Source organism: Arvicanthis niloticus, chromosome 23 (genome assembly GCF_011762505.2).
Source record: "Arvicanthis niloticus isolate mArvNil1 chromosome 23, mArvNil1.pat.X, whole genome shotgun sequence".
Lineage (NCBI taxonomy): Eukaryota > Metazoa > Chordata > Mammalia > Rodentia > Muridae > Arvicanthis > Arvicanthis niloticus.
In genome coordinates this window covers 10,323,556-10,342,605 of record NC_133430.1, presented here as the reverse complement: position 1 = coordinate 10,342,605, position 19,050 = coordinate 10,323,556, and the positions used below count along the sequence as shown (strand labels likewise).

Genomic DNA, 19,050 nt, shown 5'->3' with positions numbered 1-19,050 from the left:
AGAGCTGTGGTCATGGAGTGAGAGAAGAAATCAGAATAGCAAGATTCAAAGTAAGCTTTAGATCAACTTGAAATAGGGACCCATTTGAGGCATTCGCCTTTACAAATGATTTCAGAGGCTCCTAGACATTTCAAGCATGTCCTTGGCCCCAGCTAAAGAACCTGATAAAAGAGAAACGTAGTCAACTCAAAACTGTGAAGGAGGGGAAAAAAAAAAAAAAAAAAAAAAAAAAAAAACCCAGAATCACCAGAACTGTCTGCCATGGAGTCAGGGCAGGTTTTAAAACTAAAGACAGCAGCACTTGAGTCTCCAGGAGCAGCTAAATGATTTTTGGAGATGGAGAATGCTGTGTTTGTCTTCAGGAACAGAAGGCAGCTCTACTGGCAGCTTGGAGAGTGCAGACTGGGTGGAGGGGGAGACTAGACCATCAGCTTCCTGGAAGAAAGGAGCCTGAGGGAGCATCTGGGAGTGAGGGCCAGCCCACTGGTGTTTACTAGCTGTGTCCTCTAAGTGAAAAATTACATTTCTAAAACATGAGCTGCCATTAGGGTGACCACCTCATGCTGGTGTGCCTGAACTGCTCCAGTTTCCATAGGGAATGTCTTACCTCCTGGGAAGCCCCTGAGTCACATGGGCTTGTCGACAAGATGAAACAAACCTTCAAACCAGAATGGGTTAGCTGTTCTGTCTGACAGAAACTGTCAAGCCACCATGTTGGGCCTGAGTAGGGCCATCCCATCAGTTCTGGGCAACTGAACAGCTAGAATTCAGCAGCGGTGACAGCTACATAGCAGTCAAGATTTACTCCTCCCTCCCACACTGACCGGATAAATGGCAAAAGGAGAATGTATATCTTCTCCCATTTAGGCTTATAGTCACAATAAGTGAAAGAAAGAGAGAGAGAGAGAGAGAGAGAGAGAGAGAGAGAGAGAGAGAGAGAGAGAGAGAGAGAATAGTACTGTTCAAATGGGAAAGAAAACCAGGTTTTGGTTAACCACAGGTTTAATTTGAACCCACAGTGTTAAAAACAACAGTGGAGGAGGGGAGAAACCCATGGCTATCATTACAACAACTAAAATGTATTTCTTTTATCCCTCCTCTTACAACCTCTGAATCATGTGTTATACCCCAGACACATTGCACCTACTTTGGGGGGCCTGCAGCTCTCTGTCTACTGTGTGGTTCTTACCTCTGCTTCTGTCTGGGCTGCCTGTCTCCTCTGCCCAGACTCCTTACACCTGCTTTGTCTAGGAATTGAAGACCATAATCTTTAATCCCAATCTACTTTCTTCCTAAGATCATCTGGTTCCCCAGAGCTCTCCTAGCCAGGTGAGGTGTGTGGTTCTCTGTCTGACTCCTGTCTGTAAGCTCCTGGCAGCAGCCACTGCCCTGTCCATCTGTCCTCTAACTCACTGGTGTCTGTGCTATGGTCAGCACATACCCAGTTTGAGTGGTCTGATGGGCTGCTAGGAGCTGTTCAGAAAACACTGTGGCTGGAAAACAAGTAGAATGTACTAAGACCAAGGTCTACATCAGTCATCCAACCGGCTTCTTTAAAAAGGGGTCAGTGCCTAGCTATTCAGAGGTTTGCTATATGTTGTCAGGGCTGCTTTACTGAACACAACAGAGAATTGGATTGTATCAGCTAGGGCTCTTTTCAGCTCTGAGAGTCTCCAGTGAGCACTTAGTAGACACTTGCCGGGTGTACTTTACCAAAAGGTAACAATCTATATCCTGGACCACAAGATCTGAGCTGCAGAGAAGGTCTTGAGCTCAGCCCTCAATACTCAGGGTGAATTAGCCACATTCCTATCCAGGCCTTTCCAAGAGGACTGACTTAAAAGCACCATGTCTGTGCTGGGGACAAGGCTATTTCCAAATATTTTGGTTCCCTGCCCTTCATATGATAAAATGAGCACAGTATGACATTTCCTTTCTTGCTTGGTCTGGTTGTTATGCTTACTCAACACTGTCACTTTGCTTCTTTGTTACTCTACAAGGTGTAGACTCTGTCTCAGTCCACCATGTGGTCCACACTGGACTAGTGCGGCCTCAATCCACCGTGTGGTCCACACTGGGCTAGTGAAGCCTCGGTCCACCGTGTGGTCCACACTGGGCTAGTGCGGCCTCGGTCCACCGTGTGGTCCGAGTGTGTGCCTCCTTTCTAAGCCCTATCACTCTCCAGTTGTCAGCCTTACCTTACCCTTTTGGTTTGGGAATCCTTACATTACAGCCACTAAGACTGTATTCAAGATTCTTGGGCTCTGAAAACTAAACAGTGGCCAGGGCAGTGTGTTTATTTTAGCGGTGACATTTGACCTCTGCAGAGGGAAGGCTCCTGCTAACTTCTTGGTTTTCTGTCATATTCTAAACAGGTACCCTTGCTTTGCCAGGTGTCTGTAGCCTAGAACCAGTGTGTGAGAGCAACTGTTGCTCAGTTCTTTAGGTCACCTAACCTCCTTGTCCACATGGCATTTCTGATGCTGTCCTGCCTTGACACTAGATAGAAATTGAACATTTTGTTGGATGTTGCAAAGAAAACCTCTGTGTGGTGTACTTTGGAGTCAGAACTGGCTGAACACCTAAAATCCTATCCCTGGGTACCTAGGTAAACTCATGTGTCTCCTTCTCAGCATCTCAGCCACTATTTCCTCATCAAATAGGGATAATTAGTGGCTACTTCAAGCTATGTATGAGGGAGGCAACAGTACTTACATACATTGTATTATGTAACACAGGGTTTCTAAAGATCAACTAATAATAATTTCTCTTTCCCTCAAGCACACCTCCCTGCAAAGCAAAGTGATGAATCTCCCAAGCTGTGGGATTTTGGCAGATGCTCACTCACTCTGCATGGTCTTTTTTTGGGGGGGTGGGGGTGGGGGGATGAACTGATCAGTTCATAGAACAGCACTGCTGTGGACAGGTGGAAGTTCTAGCAGCAAGTTCGTGTTGCCTTTGACCTCTGTTTCAGAAGGACAGGGCCAACATCGATCCACCTTGGCCAAGTGTGACACTGTATTTTCTTGCTCTTTCTGCAGTGAACAGAGTATCTGCCAAGCACGGGCCTCTGTGATGGTCTACGATGACACCAGTAAGAAATGGGTACCAATCAAGCCTGGCCAGCAGGGATTCAGCCGAATCAACATCTACCACAACACTGCCAGCAACACCTTCAGAGTTGTTGGGGTCAAGCTACAGGATCAGCAGGTAACTTCTAGAGTCAGCATCATAGCCCTGAGCTGCAAGCTTACCAGTGCATGCTTGGGGAAAAGAGGGCCCAGATACTTCACCATCTGGAGTGAGAGTCATTTCCCATGTCATATGCAAACACTAAGCTACACCTTTCTGCTCCACTGTGTCAGATGAGAATGCCATGACTAATAAGATATAAAGTAAGATAAAATATTCTGTCAGATGAGAATAATAATTGTGAGAAGGCTTTGAAAAGTATAGTTCGTGTGGGCTTGGGAGATGGCTCCGTAGATGAAAGCACACAAGCTGTGCACAACTTAGGAAGACACTTGGCACCAACCTCTGCCTCTACACTTACATGCATATATGCATACATATGTGCATACCAAACACAAGAAGAAATAAAAAAGAAAAATATACTGTATGAGTCTTTCACTTTGATTCTGTACTTGCCTATACATTGAGAACTTTGCTATTGAGATTTGGAGTTACACTCCCAGCCCTAAGATGACTGGAGGATCGTATTGTCTCTCCCTAACATACAACCTGGACAAATCAACTGAAGTAATATGTAGTGCACCTGGGAAATACACCTCCAAGGATAAGCAATGTCTCCTATGCATTCATGTCACGCATAACCAAGGCAGACTAGTCCAAAGTAACGTGCTAAATGCCCCGGTGCTCCCCACCCTGTTACCTTTGGGAGGACTGACCAGGATTCTGAACAGTAAGGCTAGAAGATCTGTGGTTTCATTGTTTACAAAAACAACGGCTGAGATGGCTCAGTAATTAAGGGGTTGTCCTTCCAGAGGACCTGAATTCAGTTCCCAGCATCCACATAGCAACTTACAAGTGTCCAATTCCAGGGCATCCAATACCTCTGGTTTCTTCAGATACCAGGTGCTCACAGACATACATGGTGTTTAGACATACATGCAGGCAAACACCCATACACATAAAGCAACAACAATAATAATGATAATAAAATAACAACACTTTTATAAAACACCTCTTCTTAAATGATGTTTTCTGACAGCTTTGTGGTCAGGCTGGCTAAGAGAATACTAGGTTTCCTGCTGTCTCTGAAGCCCGTGGCAACAAGTTAACAATATAAAGAGAAACTTGGAGTTCTGGTGTACGTATTGCCCATTGGACAGGAGTATGCATTGGCCAGAGTAGCCCTAGTAAGTTTCACAGGCCTTGATCCTGTTAGGCAGAAGAGACACACTTCAGGACTCGGGCTCTGAGGTAGTCTGCCTAACCCTGAACTCCTGTGGCCTTTAGAGGCACTCCTTGCCCTCGGTGACAGTTCCTTTCTAGGCATATCCTTTGCCACGAAGGTACTGTTCCTGAACCATAGTGGGAATCCCTAAGTGGTTGCTTTTCTAAAATCTAGAACTGAGGCTGGCAATCTCATTCTTAGCCCATGCAGGCTAAACAAAGGCTGCATGCATGTTAGGCAGGTATTCTACCACTGAGCACAGCTGTAGCCTCTTGGTCACTCCTGACCCTCCAGTGCTGTGAAATGAATAGATTTCTTTATAAAGTTAGCCTGCTTCTGTGCCTCGTTATAGTAATGAAAACAGACCAACCACAGCATACTGTTGAAGATGCTGTGTGTTTCACGGTGAGCCCATGAGGGAAGCTGGGGTTTAGGTAAGATTCTGAGAAGATTACTCTGTCATTAGATGGAGATCTGTTTGGGTCTCAGAGTCTTTACCAACTTATATTGTTTTTTAGATCCTAGCCAGTAGCATAGGGACCAAGAAGATTGTTCTCTACCATAAGCTTTTTCTTTGTGAAAGACCTTTAGATTGTTTTTACTCAGAAGCCTCAAAACCATGTTAGACAATATTTGGTGTTTCAAAGGCTTTAGAAACAAACAACAACAAAAAAGAAAGTTAGGAAAGGCACTCCCATGTACTCCTACTCTCTCCAAAATAAGACAGCGGTGTGATTATGGGCTCCTGTGTGGAAAGTGCAGCATTGAAAATAAGCTTATCCTTTGAAAGTGCCTAAATCAGTCCTGCTGAATAGTAGGGAATTATCTTTAAAATAAACCTGACTAGAGAAGCTGGTTAGCCGGTATGTATGTCAGATACGACAGGCAACAAGTATTCCAAAGGAGAAAAGAGACCGACCTTTTTAAGAAGAGGCTCCACCAAAAGAGAAGTCACAGCAGCCCTAAATTTGAATGCATCTAATAATGTACTTTCCAAATATATAAAGCAGAAATGGACCAATCTAAAGATTTCAGGAAATAGACTAATGCGAAGCTTGCTTGCAGATTCCGATCCTGCCTCCAAGTAGCATACTGAATAAGCAGACAGAGATGAGTGAGATCAGAGATGATCTTGTTAGCATTATTAACCACCCTGACCTGGTTATGTTGTGGAAACTACAGCCAGCAGCTGTACAGTATTACAGTGTCTTTATTAGGGTTTCTATTGTTGTGAAAAGACACCATGGCCACAGTAACTCTTAATAAGGAAAACATTGAATTGGGGCTGGCTTACAGTTTCAGAGGTTTAATCCATTATCATCATGGTGGCACGTAGGCAGGCATGCTGAATGAGCCAAGAGTTCTACATTTAGATAGGCAGGCAGCAGAAAAAGAGTGACACTGGGCCTGGCTTGAGCTTCTGAAACCTCAAGCCCACCTGTAGTGACACACTTCCTCCAACAAGGAGCTGCGCAGACAGAGCCAGTCCAGGGGAAATGGGAGAACACTGTTAGCTCATTTTGCTGGCAGTGAGCCGAGGCATGTAATCCTCTCTGCAGACTCAGCCAGCCTCTGACTCCAGCTCTCCCATTAGTTTACTGTCTAACTTTGTAAATCGCTTGTTTTCCCTGGCCCCCGACTTCCCAACCGTAAAAAGAATTCCTAAGATCCCTGTGAGTTCTTCACAGTGATTCTGCTGTCTGCACTATTTCTGTACCTGGGATGGATATTCTGTTCCTCTTGATTCCTGTACCCAGAGTCCCCTCTGAGAGCCAGGCATCTCACCTCACAGACGGAAGTCTCACTTCCTCTGAGCATCTCTCCAGGGAGATGGTTTGCTCACCTCCAGCAGATTCCCTTCCAGGCCTCTCACTGCTTTCTCTTCCGCTTGCTCTGACTTTTTTGCACTTGTTGTTTTTTGAGACACTTTCTTTGTGTAAGAGCACTGGCTGTCCTGGACTTGCTTTGTAGACCAGTCTGCCCTCAAACTCAGAGAGATCCCCCTGCCTCTTCCTCCCCAATGCTGGGATTGAAGGGTGTCCCATCATGCCTAGCATTGCTCTGGTTTCTTAATGTCCATCAAAATTATATATGGAAGATTGAACACAGAACTGCTGCTGCATGTTGACTGGGAGAAAATGAAGCAGAGTCTTAGCTCTCAGGTTCTATATATGACTCCAGCCTCTGACCTTAAAGAGCCATTTTAACCTGGCTCACTTGGCAGCCCATCTCATACATACACTTCACAAAAGCTCAAGCCCTTTTCAGTGGCCTAAAAACTAAACCAGTCAACTGTGAGCGTAGGTCTGCTTACCAGTGCACATGTAAATCTGCTCCTACTCGGGAACCTGTATATAGATATTAGCCAAAGGTCCTGCCTGTTGCTGTGTAGCAATTAATTGTGAAATGGTTCATCTCTTCTCCTGACTTAGTGCATGTGTGTCCAATGGGTCATCTTGCTTCAGTCCTTTGTAGTTGGACCCAAGTCCACCTTGTATAGGATAGGGACCTAGGATGCTGCTGTTCTAGATACTGTCCACAATTGCTCTTCTGACTTTTCCTGATCATTAGCACAGCAGTCTGAGCAGTTAAGGAGAACAACAATCCATTACCATAGTCTTCCCACTCCAAGGGCAGGAAGACTCATAGTTGGAAGCAAAGTGGCAGCACCAGCCCTGGGTGTCCTCAGGCTACCATTGACTTCAGGAAGTAACACTCACTAAATAGCCTGAAACCATTCTTTCAGTGTCTAGAAGAGTAAACATCTGGAGGCCAGCAGACCTGCTGCTGAGAGTGTCTGCCTTCTCTTTCCCTGCCTGGCTTGACATTGCATCTGACACAGTATTGTCTGTTAGTTGATTAATAACATAGGCAGTAATGAGGCTGTATGTCTGTGCAATATACTAATTTCTACAAGTCATCCTTGAAACTAGAACTTGTTTTTATGAATTCTCAATACTTTGCTGGGGGCTGTGGGAAGCCAAGACCAAATTGCAGAAGACTGTTACCTTAAGGAGTTTCCTATCTAGGAGCTATAGATAAAGCATAGGTAAGATAGCTGGCTTCGGGAGACCCCTGCAAGGTCAGTAAGGTAGCATTAGATCTTCCGTTTTATTGGAGAAACACAGAAAACTGCATTGATCCCCTAAGTAGCACAGCCGAGAGACAAGGTCTGGACCAGAACTCAGCCAAGGTACCTGGCCCCCAGCTCAGACCTAGTTTAACGAAATAACAAGTTTTGCCACCACTCCATTGTGGTCTGAAATGGTCCAATCACCCTTTCCCTCCTGTGAACCTCCTCCACCCCATCCTTGGCTGAAAGGATGCAGTGTCTTTGCCCCAGGGCAGTTCCCTGCAGCTCACTTACATTTACGGTGTCATTTACCTGTATTTCTCCCTTTTCTCCTCCAGGTTGTGATCAATTATTCAATTGTGAAAGGGCTGAAGTACAATCAGGCAACACCCACCTTCCATCAGTGGAGAGATGCCCGGCAGGTCTATGGCTTGAACTTTGCAAGTAAGGAAGAAGCGACCACATTCTCCAATGCCATGCTCTTCGCCCTAAACATCATGAATTCCCAAGAAGGAGGTAAGCAGAGCTGGGTCTTTCCTGAATGCTGAGACACTCTCTCTTGTTCTGTGTCCCAGCTCTGGCTGGCTGTCATCCTGACATGGCTACTTCACTATTGACATGATATAGATCCTGGTACTTGAGGTTCAGAGTAATGACTGAGAGGGAGTAATGTGCCATTTGTGAAGTGCAGGTGTGTAGTGAAGTGCTCCTGAAGCACTCAGTGAGGTGTGCTTTATGTCGCCCATCCTACTTCCATGTCCCAGAATATACACCTGGCAAGAAACTGGCTGGGAAATAACCAGAGTCCTAAGCTCTCAGTGCTTTAGGATTTAGAGTTCACAGACTAATAACTGGCTGACTTAGTGTCTGCAGTGAGTGCTGGGATAAAAGTGTGTGCCGGGTACTTGGTGAGTACAAAAGGGAACAAGGAGCTGCCTGTCTGGGCCATAAGGGAGACCACAACATCAGTGTCTGGGGCCTGGATCCAGGTGCACAGCAGCCAGGCTAGCTGAAACTGGAAGGGTGGCAGCTTGGACCCAGTAAGGCTTGCTTGGCATGGGGGCTAGCAACAGCAACCGAGCGGAACAGCAAACTGCTCATGGCCTTATTGCAGCAGCTTTGAGGGAAGACAGAGGCCTTCCCATCAAGGAAGCTGGCCTTAGACATTGGCCCTATAGTTGGCAGTCATCTTACTTAACCACGGTGGAACACAGTGGGTGGCCATGGACCAGGCTTGGAGTCACTGTGCTTGGTTTCAGCTCTAGTTTGCTTCATTCCAGCCAAGGAAGCCTTGAGCAACTTGAAGGTTCCCTACCTACAAATACAGGTGTGGAGACTTGCTTTACCTCTAAATGAGCCAGACGTACTGTGTCAAGGTTAGGTTTTCTGGTTTGAAGCCCAGTGATTTTGCAGCTGTGCTTTCATCGGTCAAGGAAAGGTATGTCTTGGTTTGGTGAGCTCTGCCTCTGCCTCTGCTGCAGCCCCTGGCAGGCTTCTCATACCAAGGATCAGAACTCAGATGGGACAGTGAGGCTGGCTCCTGCCATCACTCAGGTCCCTTGCAGGAGAATAAGGAGGGCTTCCTCACTCAGTTTCCCTCTCCAGCAGCAGGGAGTCAGTAGGAAGAGGTGGGGTTCTAACCCAGCTGCACTGCAGGGTTCAGGTTTGGTTTTTTTTGTTTGTTTGTTTGGTTGTTTTTTTTTTTTTTTTTTTTTTTTTATCTCCATTTTTGCTCTAGACTCTGAAAAGGCAGGCTTGGTGTAGATGAAGATTATTCCACAGGGAAGGCATGGAAACAACAGTATTTTTTGTGTATAAGCCACACCTGCTAAGCACACTGCAGCATGCAGCTAGAAAACAGATTTTGAATTTTCTGAGGTAGAACTTAAGTTTGTTTTTAAGAAAAAAGTATGTTTTAAACAGTTCTAGATGTCCTAAATTTTATAACTGTGGCATACATCAAAGGGAAACTAAGCTTGATTCTGTTTGTAACTTTACTGAGAGTTGTTTTCTGTTTTGGAAAAACCCAGTCTCCAATGTTGTAGCTGTGATATTTTAGTCATCCAGACGACTCCCCTGTAACAAGTCTGTCTGTGCAGCCATATTTCCTCAGAGTCTCTGGGCAGGTGTAAGCAGCTCTTGTAGGTGTGTCTGGCTTTTTACATACACGGTGGACACTTATAGATAACTTCTCTGCCTCCCCTTGCAGAACACTTAAGGTACTACCCAGATTTTTCTGATCTATGTAGAACAGTTATATAATCCCTGAATTGCATTTCAGGGTAACAAGAGACATTTCAAAATGTTGGCTATGGAGAAGGGCTTTTAGTTCTGAGGCTGGAAAACTGTTTGGCCTAGGAGCTGTGTGAAATCAGACTCCCTCCTTGTTCCATATCTGTGATTTCATTTTGTCACTCGGCCATCTCACAATGGGGAAAGCCAGGTCTCAGGGGAGGAAGCATGGCAAGCATTTGGTCCCAGCCATTGGTTTGACTTTGTAAGGAAAATGAACAGGGTGAGAAAGAACATTGCTCCTCCATTCATCCCGAGACACAGGTATCAGAAAAGAGCGTAGTAGGAAGAAACAGGCTGCCTTGACTCAAATTTCTGTTTTGAGCATGTTGGCGCGTCTGCAGATGGTTGTAATGGCACTTGTGCTGGTGGTTATGTGACCTGACTGTTGTGTATGCCTTGTGCCAGGGAGATGCCCTTAAGGGTTACCCCCTCTCACCCTGAGCCACTCTGTTCCCACATCCTGCATCCTCTCAAGACTCACCACAGACATCTTGTAATAATGTTATTCCAGGAGAGTAGGGCCAGGATGGTACTTGAAGCAAGGTGCCTAAGTGGTGGGACTTTGCCTCCTTCCCCTAAAGCTTCAGCTGACATTTCCAAAGGCAGATGTCTAAAACTCAGACAGGGTCTACAGAGTTGGAACTGGGGAAGGAGCCTGAGATGTCATGAAGCCACAAGTTTATTATTGGTAGCCAGGGCTTGGGTCGGGTGTTTCCAGGTTGGAGGCCTCTTAGCCAAACAACTGAAAATCACACAGATTTCAAATCACAGATTTGAAAAAAAAAAATTAGAAGATAACTTATCTAGAGCAAAACCAAGGTACATTTTAAAGATCTGAGGAGGTTCCAGGTGGTTAGGTGCATTGTTCAGAGAGGGGATGTGTGCATAGTGCATGCAAGAGTCCACTGTCACATCTGACATTAGGCCACATGAGTGTGAGGGATCACTCGGGCCCAAGTCATGTTCTGAGGCTCCCTCTTATGGGGCTCAGAAAGAAGAAGAAGTGGTTACTAAGGGTTATAGTTTAGGTGGGTTTGTTTTGATTAACAGACTAGGTCACAATCACTTTGTCTACTGTGCATGGCTTTCATTGTGCATCTAATTGTAATGATATGCATACCCAGTATTCACTGGGATAGGAAATATGGGGTTCTCCCTAAACGTTTATAGACAGTTTTGCTTTATACAGTCAAAACCAGTTCAGGGCAGATCAGTTCTTCTGTTCTTCCTACCTTTCTACCTAGAAACATTAGGAATGCACCTGTATAGAAACGTATCCAAATTCAATAATTATGCATGGCAGAGAAACTTGTACTGTTTAGAGAGGAGGTACATGTAGTCTGATATCATGCAGGTGGGAATCTGAGAAGGTTCTGAGGTTTTTAGGTGCATTGTTCAGAGAGGGCCGTGTGCATAGTGCATGCAAGTGAAAGAGCTAGGCTGCCAGGTGCATTATTGTAAGAGAGGTGTGTAGAAATCAAAACCAAATAGGGTCACAGGCTACTGAACTACTCCTTATGTTTATGTGCTTCAACTTTGCATTTTGTAGGTAATAAAAGTAACACCCAGGGTAAGGCCTATACAGAATAGATTAAAGCTAGGTCCACAACCAAGGGTTCTTCCCTATCCCAGGCAATATGGGTCTGAGATGCTGTTTTCTTCCTGGAGTCTGGGGTCAGAGTCGGCTTTGGGAAGCAGGCAGGTACAAGGCATCTTTTCTCTTTTGGTTCTTGCTAATGAAGACCATGTAGGCCTTCCTAGTAGGTATAATGTAGGGCCCACAAACACTTCTGAGAGTCAGACTGCCATATTCAGAGCTTAGGACTCTTCCTTTTGGCATACTAAGAATACTAAGAATACTTTTGCCCCCACAAGCCTGAATCACAGTCCCTACAACAGCAGCGTGAGCTTGAATTCACAGGGGAGCAGCCTCTTATTGCTGACAGCCCCTCTGACCTGGGCAAGACCTGAGCCTCAGTTTCCCATCTAGAATGCAGTACCTACCAGAAGCGAGATCACGAAGGTAAAAATGGTAATGACAAGAGTTTTGAAGACACGTAAGTGCAGAACAGCTTTAGCCTGAAGTTAGGGGTTAGCCACATAGTGTGTCCAAGCCACATAGTGTGTCTGTGGAGGAAGGCGGCTCCTCTCAATGCATGAACTGGCTACCAGAAGTTGCTCTGGATGTTAGACATGGTCTGGAAAGGGGCAGGAGGCAGAGCAAGGGGATGAATGATCAAAGGCAAGGCTGCAGGTTTGGGATTGGATTGGACTGATTTCAAACTGGTTATCTGAAGAGTACCAGGGGCCAGCATTCTGTGTAGGCTTCACTCAGACCTGTGAGTAGGCTTGGCCTATCTCCTCACTGTGGACCTGGGGAAGTCTTAAACCTCAGAGCTTCTTGAAGTCAGCCTCAGTTTTGCTTCTCACAAACCTTATTTTGCTAGAAATTATTGAACTTTTTCTTCGAAGAGATAGAACTCCTAAACTGTTTTTGCATCTCCCTCACTGTGGGGCTGTTGGTATGGCTTCCTCTGAGTGTGCCTTTTGTGCTTGGTGGAGGCCAGGTCACACTTCCTACCCAGGCTTTGTTGCCAGGCTTCTGCCTCATCTCATCTGCCCTGCCCCCTACTGGCCACACTGTAAAAAGTGGCCCTCTGTTTGTCCACCCACCTCACTAAGAGAAGCAGGGTCTCTATAACAGTCTCCGTGCCAACAATACACGTGCCCCCTTAGAAGTTTGCTCCTGCTATGCCTTTCCCACCTCTGACCCACTCTGACCCCCTTCTCCCTCCTCACTTGCCTAACATATTCAGAACCCCCTTAGTTCCACATTCTCCTCAGTGTGCCCCTATCCCGACAGTACCACTTGGCACAGCACAGTTCTAGCACATGGACTCAGTCAGGATTGGAAATTTAAAAACAGTCCCTAGAACCTCAAAAGCCAGCATATCTGTGGTGGGGTACACCCTGACAAGGCTTGGGGAATCCTCCAGATATAGGGGCTATGGCAAGCATGGAGATCATTTACAGCCCCTAGTCCTTACTGCAGTTTTAGCTGCCTTAGACCACGTTTGAGGGAAGGGATGTGTGCTGCCGGAGGCCCGGGAGATCTCTAGCTCATGGTCTCCCACCAGCTCCCTCGTCTTCAGCCCACACATTTACTGTCCCTCTCCTGACTGTAAGGACAAACCCAACAAGTTAGCCTTGACTTCACTTTCCAGATAAGGGCTGAGCATCCATCTGGCCTGGCTGCCAGTGCTTAAGTCGCTGACCTGCATAGCCCTCCACAGTGCACCCTGCCTTTGATTTACTTTATGACTTGGCCCAGTGCTCTCTCCTGCTGGTGATGTGTCTTTTGTATCATTCTGACTATGGGTTTATCCCAGATAATCAGAGAACCTGGGTCCTTCCCTAGCTGTGAATACGTTGCCAGTGTCCCATTGACCAGAACTGTTCGTTGGCTGAGTTAGGCTATGAGCTTCTCTGGAGGAAGAGCCTTGCCCTCCATATCTGTATTTATCTACACCCTAAGATACTGACAAGCGAGTGTCTGTGGTGCATGCCTGAGTGAGAAAGTGAGCAAGAGCAGGCTCGCCATGTGGTCCTGCATTATACTGTGCACCTTGCAAACACGCCCCTCACTTCCTGCCTCGGTACCCTCTTCTGAAGACCACGATGAAGCTCCTGAACTGCCAGCACCATTTGCCACCTGTGAAAATGGGCTCAAGGTGAGGGGTGCTATCTGTGATTGAGGGACATGGTCAATGGAATTGTCTCACACAGAAATCGCACCCGTCACCTTGGCCTACTGAGCGCCACCCCGAACCCAGCAGCAGCACGATGAAGGACCTGTGAGTGTGGCCATGATGTGTATGAACTGCAAATGGAGCTTTGGATGCGGGTCTGGACAGGGCGTGGGTTTCTATGACAACCACAGCCAGCAGAGTAACAATCTGTGGGAGATAAGAAAGTAATTCGGTCCAACATGACTGGTGTTAGTTCAGGCTTCAGTAGTCTGACCCCAAGTAATTCAGTTCAGTTACATTTAAGCACAGCACAATTTGGTGTAACTTTCCTGGTAAGTTAACTCAGTTGTGTATATACAACAAAGCTTAAGATGTGACTACATCGAAACTCTTTGTAAAGTACGTGACATCTTCCATAAAGATGGGTTCTTCAGGTTGACAAGCTCACAGTAAGGGTCTGGGGGAGATCCTGTGTGGTCTCAGCCACATGACAAGCTCACAGTAAAGGATCTGGGGTGGCGGGGGGGGGGGGTATCCTCTGTGGTCTCAGCCACATAGATAGCACAAAGGTCACCAGGCTGTTAAACACATGTGCTCCCAGCCTTCCGGACAGATAGCAGGTTATGTGTCCCTTTGAAGGACAGCCCTGTGTGTTTAGCATTGCTGGTTCCCCTAGTGCTTATCTGTGAGCACAAAGACCTTCATACTTCTCATAAGAAAGATCTGTTCTCCAGCTCTTTTGCAGACTTGTTTCTCCATCTGTGAAATGGGTTATCACACCTACCTCACAGGGGTGTTGTGAGGGCTACATGAGACATTGTACAATTTCTTTGTCACCTAAAAATCACTCCAGCAGCTTGAAATGCCTCTCCTCACAAAGCAGGAGTCCTTGTCACCCACTCATGTGACAGTGCTGACAGTGCGCTAGGGGACATAGGATAGGAGGACATGGTCTCCACAGGGCGTTTACATGAAGGTTTGAGGAAAGGCTGTGCTCAACTTTAGGGTGCCCTTCATAGGGACGCTTGCTCTCAGAGAATCACCTTCAAAGTAGTGCTGGCTCATCTGCAGTTTGTATCACAGGAGAGAAAAGCTGCCCTCTCCTCCAGCACCAAGGTCACTTCCTCAACGCTGATGGCAACATGCCTACTGGAGCTTCAGGCTTCCTGAAACACCATAGACCCAATGATAGTGTGAGACAGATCCAGAGCATATCCACTGGAAACAATCCTGTCCTTCTGGTACTCAGAGAACAGCCAGGCAAGGTGAGCTACCTATAGTCAACACAGCCAGCTAACAGGAGGGACACAGACTGGGAGCAGGAGACCCTTCTGTGCCCCAGCTACCTGCATCTGTTCCACACTGTGATATATTTAGCAAACATGGACCCAAAGCATCCATTTCCGCATGCCTCAATGTCAAGTCTTACTTTCCTTATCTTTAAAGTGGATACAATGGCTGCTGAGATGGCTTAGTTGGTGGATGTGCTTGCTGCTAAGTCTGACAACCATAGCTCAGTCCCCAGGAACCACAATGGTGGAAGGAAAGAACCAGCTCCTGAAAGCTGTGCTCTGGCTTCCATCCATGCACATAAAGTAGACCAGAGTGTGGCTTGTAAGGAACGAAGCACCATGCATACACCGTCTATGTTGCTCCTGGGGCTCCCGGCCCCTTTAACACTCACATTGGTGGTGTGACACCTCTGGGACTGTAATAAGCTCCTTACAGAAAGACAAGAGCCTCCCTTTCCACATTGCCATTGTGCATCTCCTCCCTGTGTCTTAATGGCATCTCCTGATTAACCTCTAGAGAGGTTAAGAGCTACTGCCTCTACTTTAAAAACAAGGAGACGAAGGCTCACAGCATTTCGTAATTTGCTGAATACCACACAATGACAAAGACTTGAGTGTGCAGTCCAGACCTCTGCCCATCACACTGCCTCCCAAAGGACTCTGCTTGTCTGGTAGCTGGCAGACTATGTAATAACTCACCTTCATCAGGACTGTTTATGAACACTTCACTTGGCCAGTCTTTGTGGGCAGAGAATGGAAGTGGAGAATTCATTTATGTCTGTTTTCTTTCTCTCATAGCATGTATAATTCTTTCCTACAGAGTAACTCCAAACCTGGTGCGCTAATGCACACCTGTAGACGTAGCACTTGGGAGACAGAGCAGGAGGATTGCTTTAAGTGTAACACCAGCCCAGACTACATAATGAATTCTTGTCCTCAAAAAACAAAAACCACAACAATAATAATTTTTAAAGTAGCTTCTTGCCAGCTTCAACCCCTGGGTGTAAAGAGCTGACTCCAGTCTTGTAGTTAAATGGCCATCCTGAAGTTGAGATGTACAGCCTTCACTGTCTAGAGTAGACACGCCAGGCGACCATGAGGCCCTGTTCCCACCTTACTTGTCTGCCACCTGCGGTCATTGGTCTGTCCATTCATTCAAAACAACTGGGATTTTATAACACCCACCCAGTCAATTTGCCTCCCTCTATGTTTAGCCTACTTGAGTTTCTTCCACATAGCAAGCAGATCTTTGCAGATTTCAGTACAATCTTGTCACATCTTACTCAGAGCTTTGAGGGCCATCAGTCTCAACTCAGAATGGAGTCCAAACCCTTACAGGGCTTGCCTGTCCAGGTCCTGGCTGCCTTTCTGAATTTTCTTTCTACACTCACCTTGCTCAGGTTTTAGATGCACCGGCCTCCTACCATTTCCCAAAAATACAAGGGCTTAACCTAGAACCTGCACAGAGTGTGTCATTAAGGTCCCAGTTCCTATGCTCACTTCAGTGGTAACTGCCTACACATCACCCAGTCAGAATTAGCCTGTTACAACAAGTGTGAATGAGTTATATAGTCTGGCTAGCCTGTATAAAAGACACGGAATCTGGTGTTTTATTACAAGCTGTAAGCCTAGATGGGCAGACTGTATGCTAGTCCCTTCTACAGCTAATCCATAAGCCCCTTGTTACTGGCCGGCTGAGTCTTGCCCAAGCTGCCTTGTTCTATCAGTCCATCCTCAGAGTGCATTTCTTAGCCACATGCTCCTGGTCCGTCCCATCCAATGGAGACCTCTTCCCCTGCTCCCTCTTGAGACTCTTCACTCAACTCTCATGTCCCGCCTTTCTCTCCTGCCCAGTTACAGGCGTTAGCCTGTTATTAACCAATAGCTTTAAATTAGGGAGCAAGGTTTATACAACAAAGGCCAGGGTATGTGAGAATTTCTTCATCTGGAGGTAACCAGATCTTGGGGTTCAGAATGTAGCATTTGTTTACATAGCAGCAGACCAATCCCCAGCAGTCACATTAGCACCGTCCTCTCATTCTGCTGTATTTTTCTTATCTGTGTTATGTCTTATTGCCCTGTATTATGTCTTATTGCCTACCTTGTCTCTTAAGGATAAGCTGGGCAGCAGCAGTTTGTGTCCGTGCTGTCCCTAGCATCTAGCCAGGGTCATTGTGTGAATCCAATGAGTAGCATCAGAAAGGGATGTTACTACCTTCTAGTGTGGGATTTGTAGTCCATAGCAAGATGAATTAGAAATGGTCCCACACACATTAAGCTCACAGCCAGGTTAAGAAAAGAGACTGTGGATCTGTGTCGTCAGGTGCTGTGATGGAATAGAGTCTTATGGCCCCCAGGCAAAGGCCCAGAATGCCGGCAAAGGAACCGGAGCAGGCTCCTTGGATAGGTGGCCATGTGTAAGTTTTTCTGCCACTATGATAAAGTATTTAAGGAGCCTAAAGAAAGAATATTTGGCTCAGCTTAGTTTCAGAAGTTTCAGTTCTATAATAAGGCAAATTGTGGTAGAAGGGCATTGAGGAGAGTATATTCACCTCATGGAGGCCAGGGATCATGAAAATGGTAGGGCAGAGTTTCAGAGACAAGAGGTACTCCGCAAAGCCACACCACTGACACATCCTCAAACTAGGCCCACATCCCAATAGCCTGCTGCTCTGACCTTGTCCTTTACCTGCTACCTCTCAATAGCACTGCCATACCTTTAACACATGAACTTTTGGGGACACTTTGTACCTACATCTTAACACCACGCCTGCTGTGGGTCTTAAGGACTCATAGATGTTTGCCAGTTAGAAGAGGATGGAGAGATAGCTCAGTGGTTAAGAGCACTGGCTGCTCAAACCTGGGTTTGATTCCCAGCATCCACATGGGAGTTCACAGTATAGATCCAGATCCCTTTCTGACTTTCCTGGCACTTGGTGCACAGACATGAATGCAAGCTAACACTCATAATGCATAAAATAAAAAATAAAACTTTGTAAAAACTCCATACATACTTTTGCAGTGTGTGGTAATGCACACCAGCAATCTTACCTCTTGGCTCAGGAGCTCAGGACTCGGGAGACCAAAGCAAGGAGATCATGAATTCAAGGCCAACCCCAGCTACAAGGCAAGACCCTGTCTTTAAAAATAAAGTTACAAGTACCTGGCATCTTTGCTCGCTGCTTCAGGGAAGCATGGAGGGAACAGGTATCCAAATGAAGAGCAATCCCAGGGAGTCCATATGTTCTCTCCCATAGAGAAGGGAGGAGGGAGTCCTGGGGTTAGCTGCCTGGTCCAAGCAACAAAACACCAGGACCAAAAAGAAAGTTGAGAATGAAAGGGTTTATCTGGCTTACCCTTCCACATCACTGCGCATCATTGGAGGAAGTTGGGACAGGAACTCAGACAGGGCAGGAACCTGAAGGCAGGAACTGATGCAGAGGCCATGGAGGGATGCTGCTTACTGGCTTCCTTCCCATGACTTGCTCATCCTGTTCTTATAGATCCCAGGACCACCAACCCAGGCATGGCATCACCTACAGTGAGCTGGGCCCTCCCCCCATCAATCACTAAGTAAGAAAATGCCTTTCAGCAGGATCTTACGGAAGCATTTTCTCAGTTGAGGTTCCTTCCTTTCACATAACTCTAGCTTGTGTCAAGTTGAAATAAGGCTAGCCAGCACGACCAACCCTCTCAACTTGACACACAAACACATCTCTATTAAGCCACAGCTCTTCCTTTTTTATCCATCCCTAAGATCTCACATTAAAATCATAAATACCTTTAAAAGTCCCACAGGCTTTATTTTATTCAAACACATTAAAATTCCAGTCTAAAATATCCAATGTAATGTTTAAAGTCTTTCAGCTATGGGTTCCTATAAAAATCAAAATTAAATTAAATACCTTCAAGAGAGAAGAACCAGTGCAGCATGAACCACACAAAACCAAACTCCAACAGTGTAAGTAAGCCAGGGTCCAATTATCTTGGATTCACATACAATCTTCTGGGCTCTTCCAAAAAGATTGAGGCAGTCTCCAGCTCTGCCCTATACAGCACACAGTTTGTCTACTGGGCTCTGGCTGCCTCCACTCCACTGCTGCTGCTGTTCTTGGTGGTCATCCCATGGTTCTGGCTTCTCCCCAGTCCCCAAAAGACCCCAGGACCCTAGGGTCTTCTGCTACAGCTGGGCTATACCTTCACCTCTCATAGGCTCTCTCCAGG

At 46.3% G+C, this 19,050-nt stretch overlaps 1 protein-coding gene across 4 annotated transcripts in view; it reads left to right on the top strand.

Moving 5' to 3' along the window:
• The window catches only part of LOC143436791 (ena/VASP-like protein), a 122,995-nt gene that overhangs the window by 79,696 nt on the left and 24,249 nt on the right, over positions 1-19,050 (top strand). For all 4 annotated transcript variants that reach the window (XM_076921207.1, XM_076921208.1, XM_076921205.1 and 1 more), the window contains exons 2-3: positions 3,042-3,210; positions 7,829-8,006. In XM_076921207.1, coding sequence (XP_076777322.1) covers positions 3,042-3,210; positions 7,829-8,006 — 347 coding nt within the window. The remainder of the gene's footprint in view (positions 1-3,041; positions 3,211-7,828; positions 8,007-19,050) is intronic.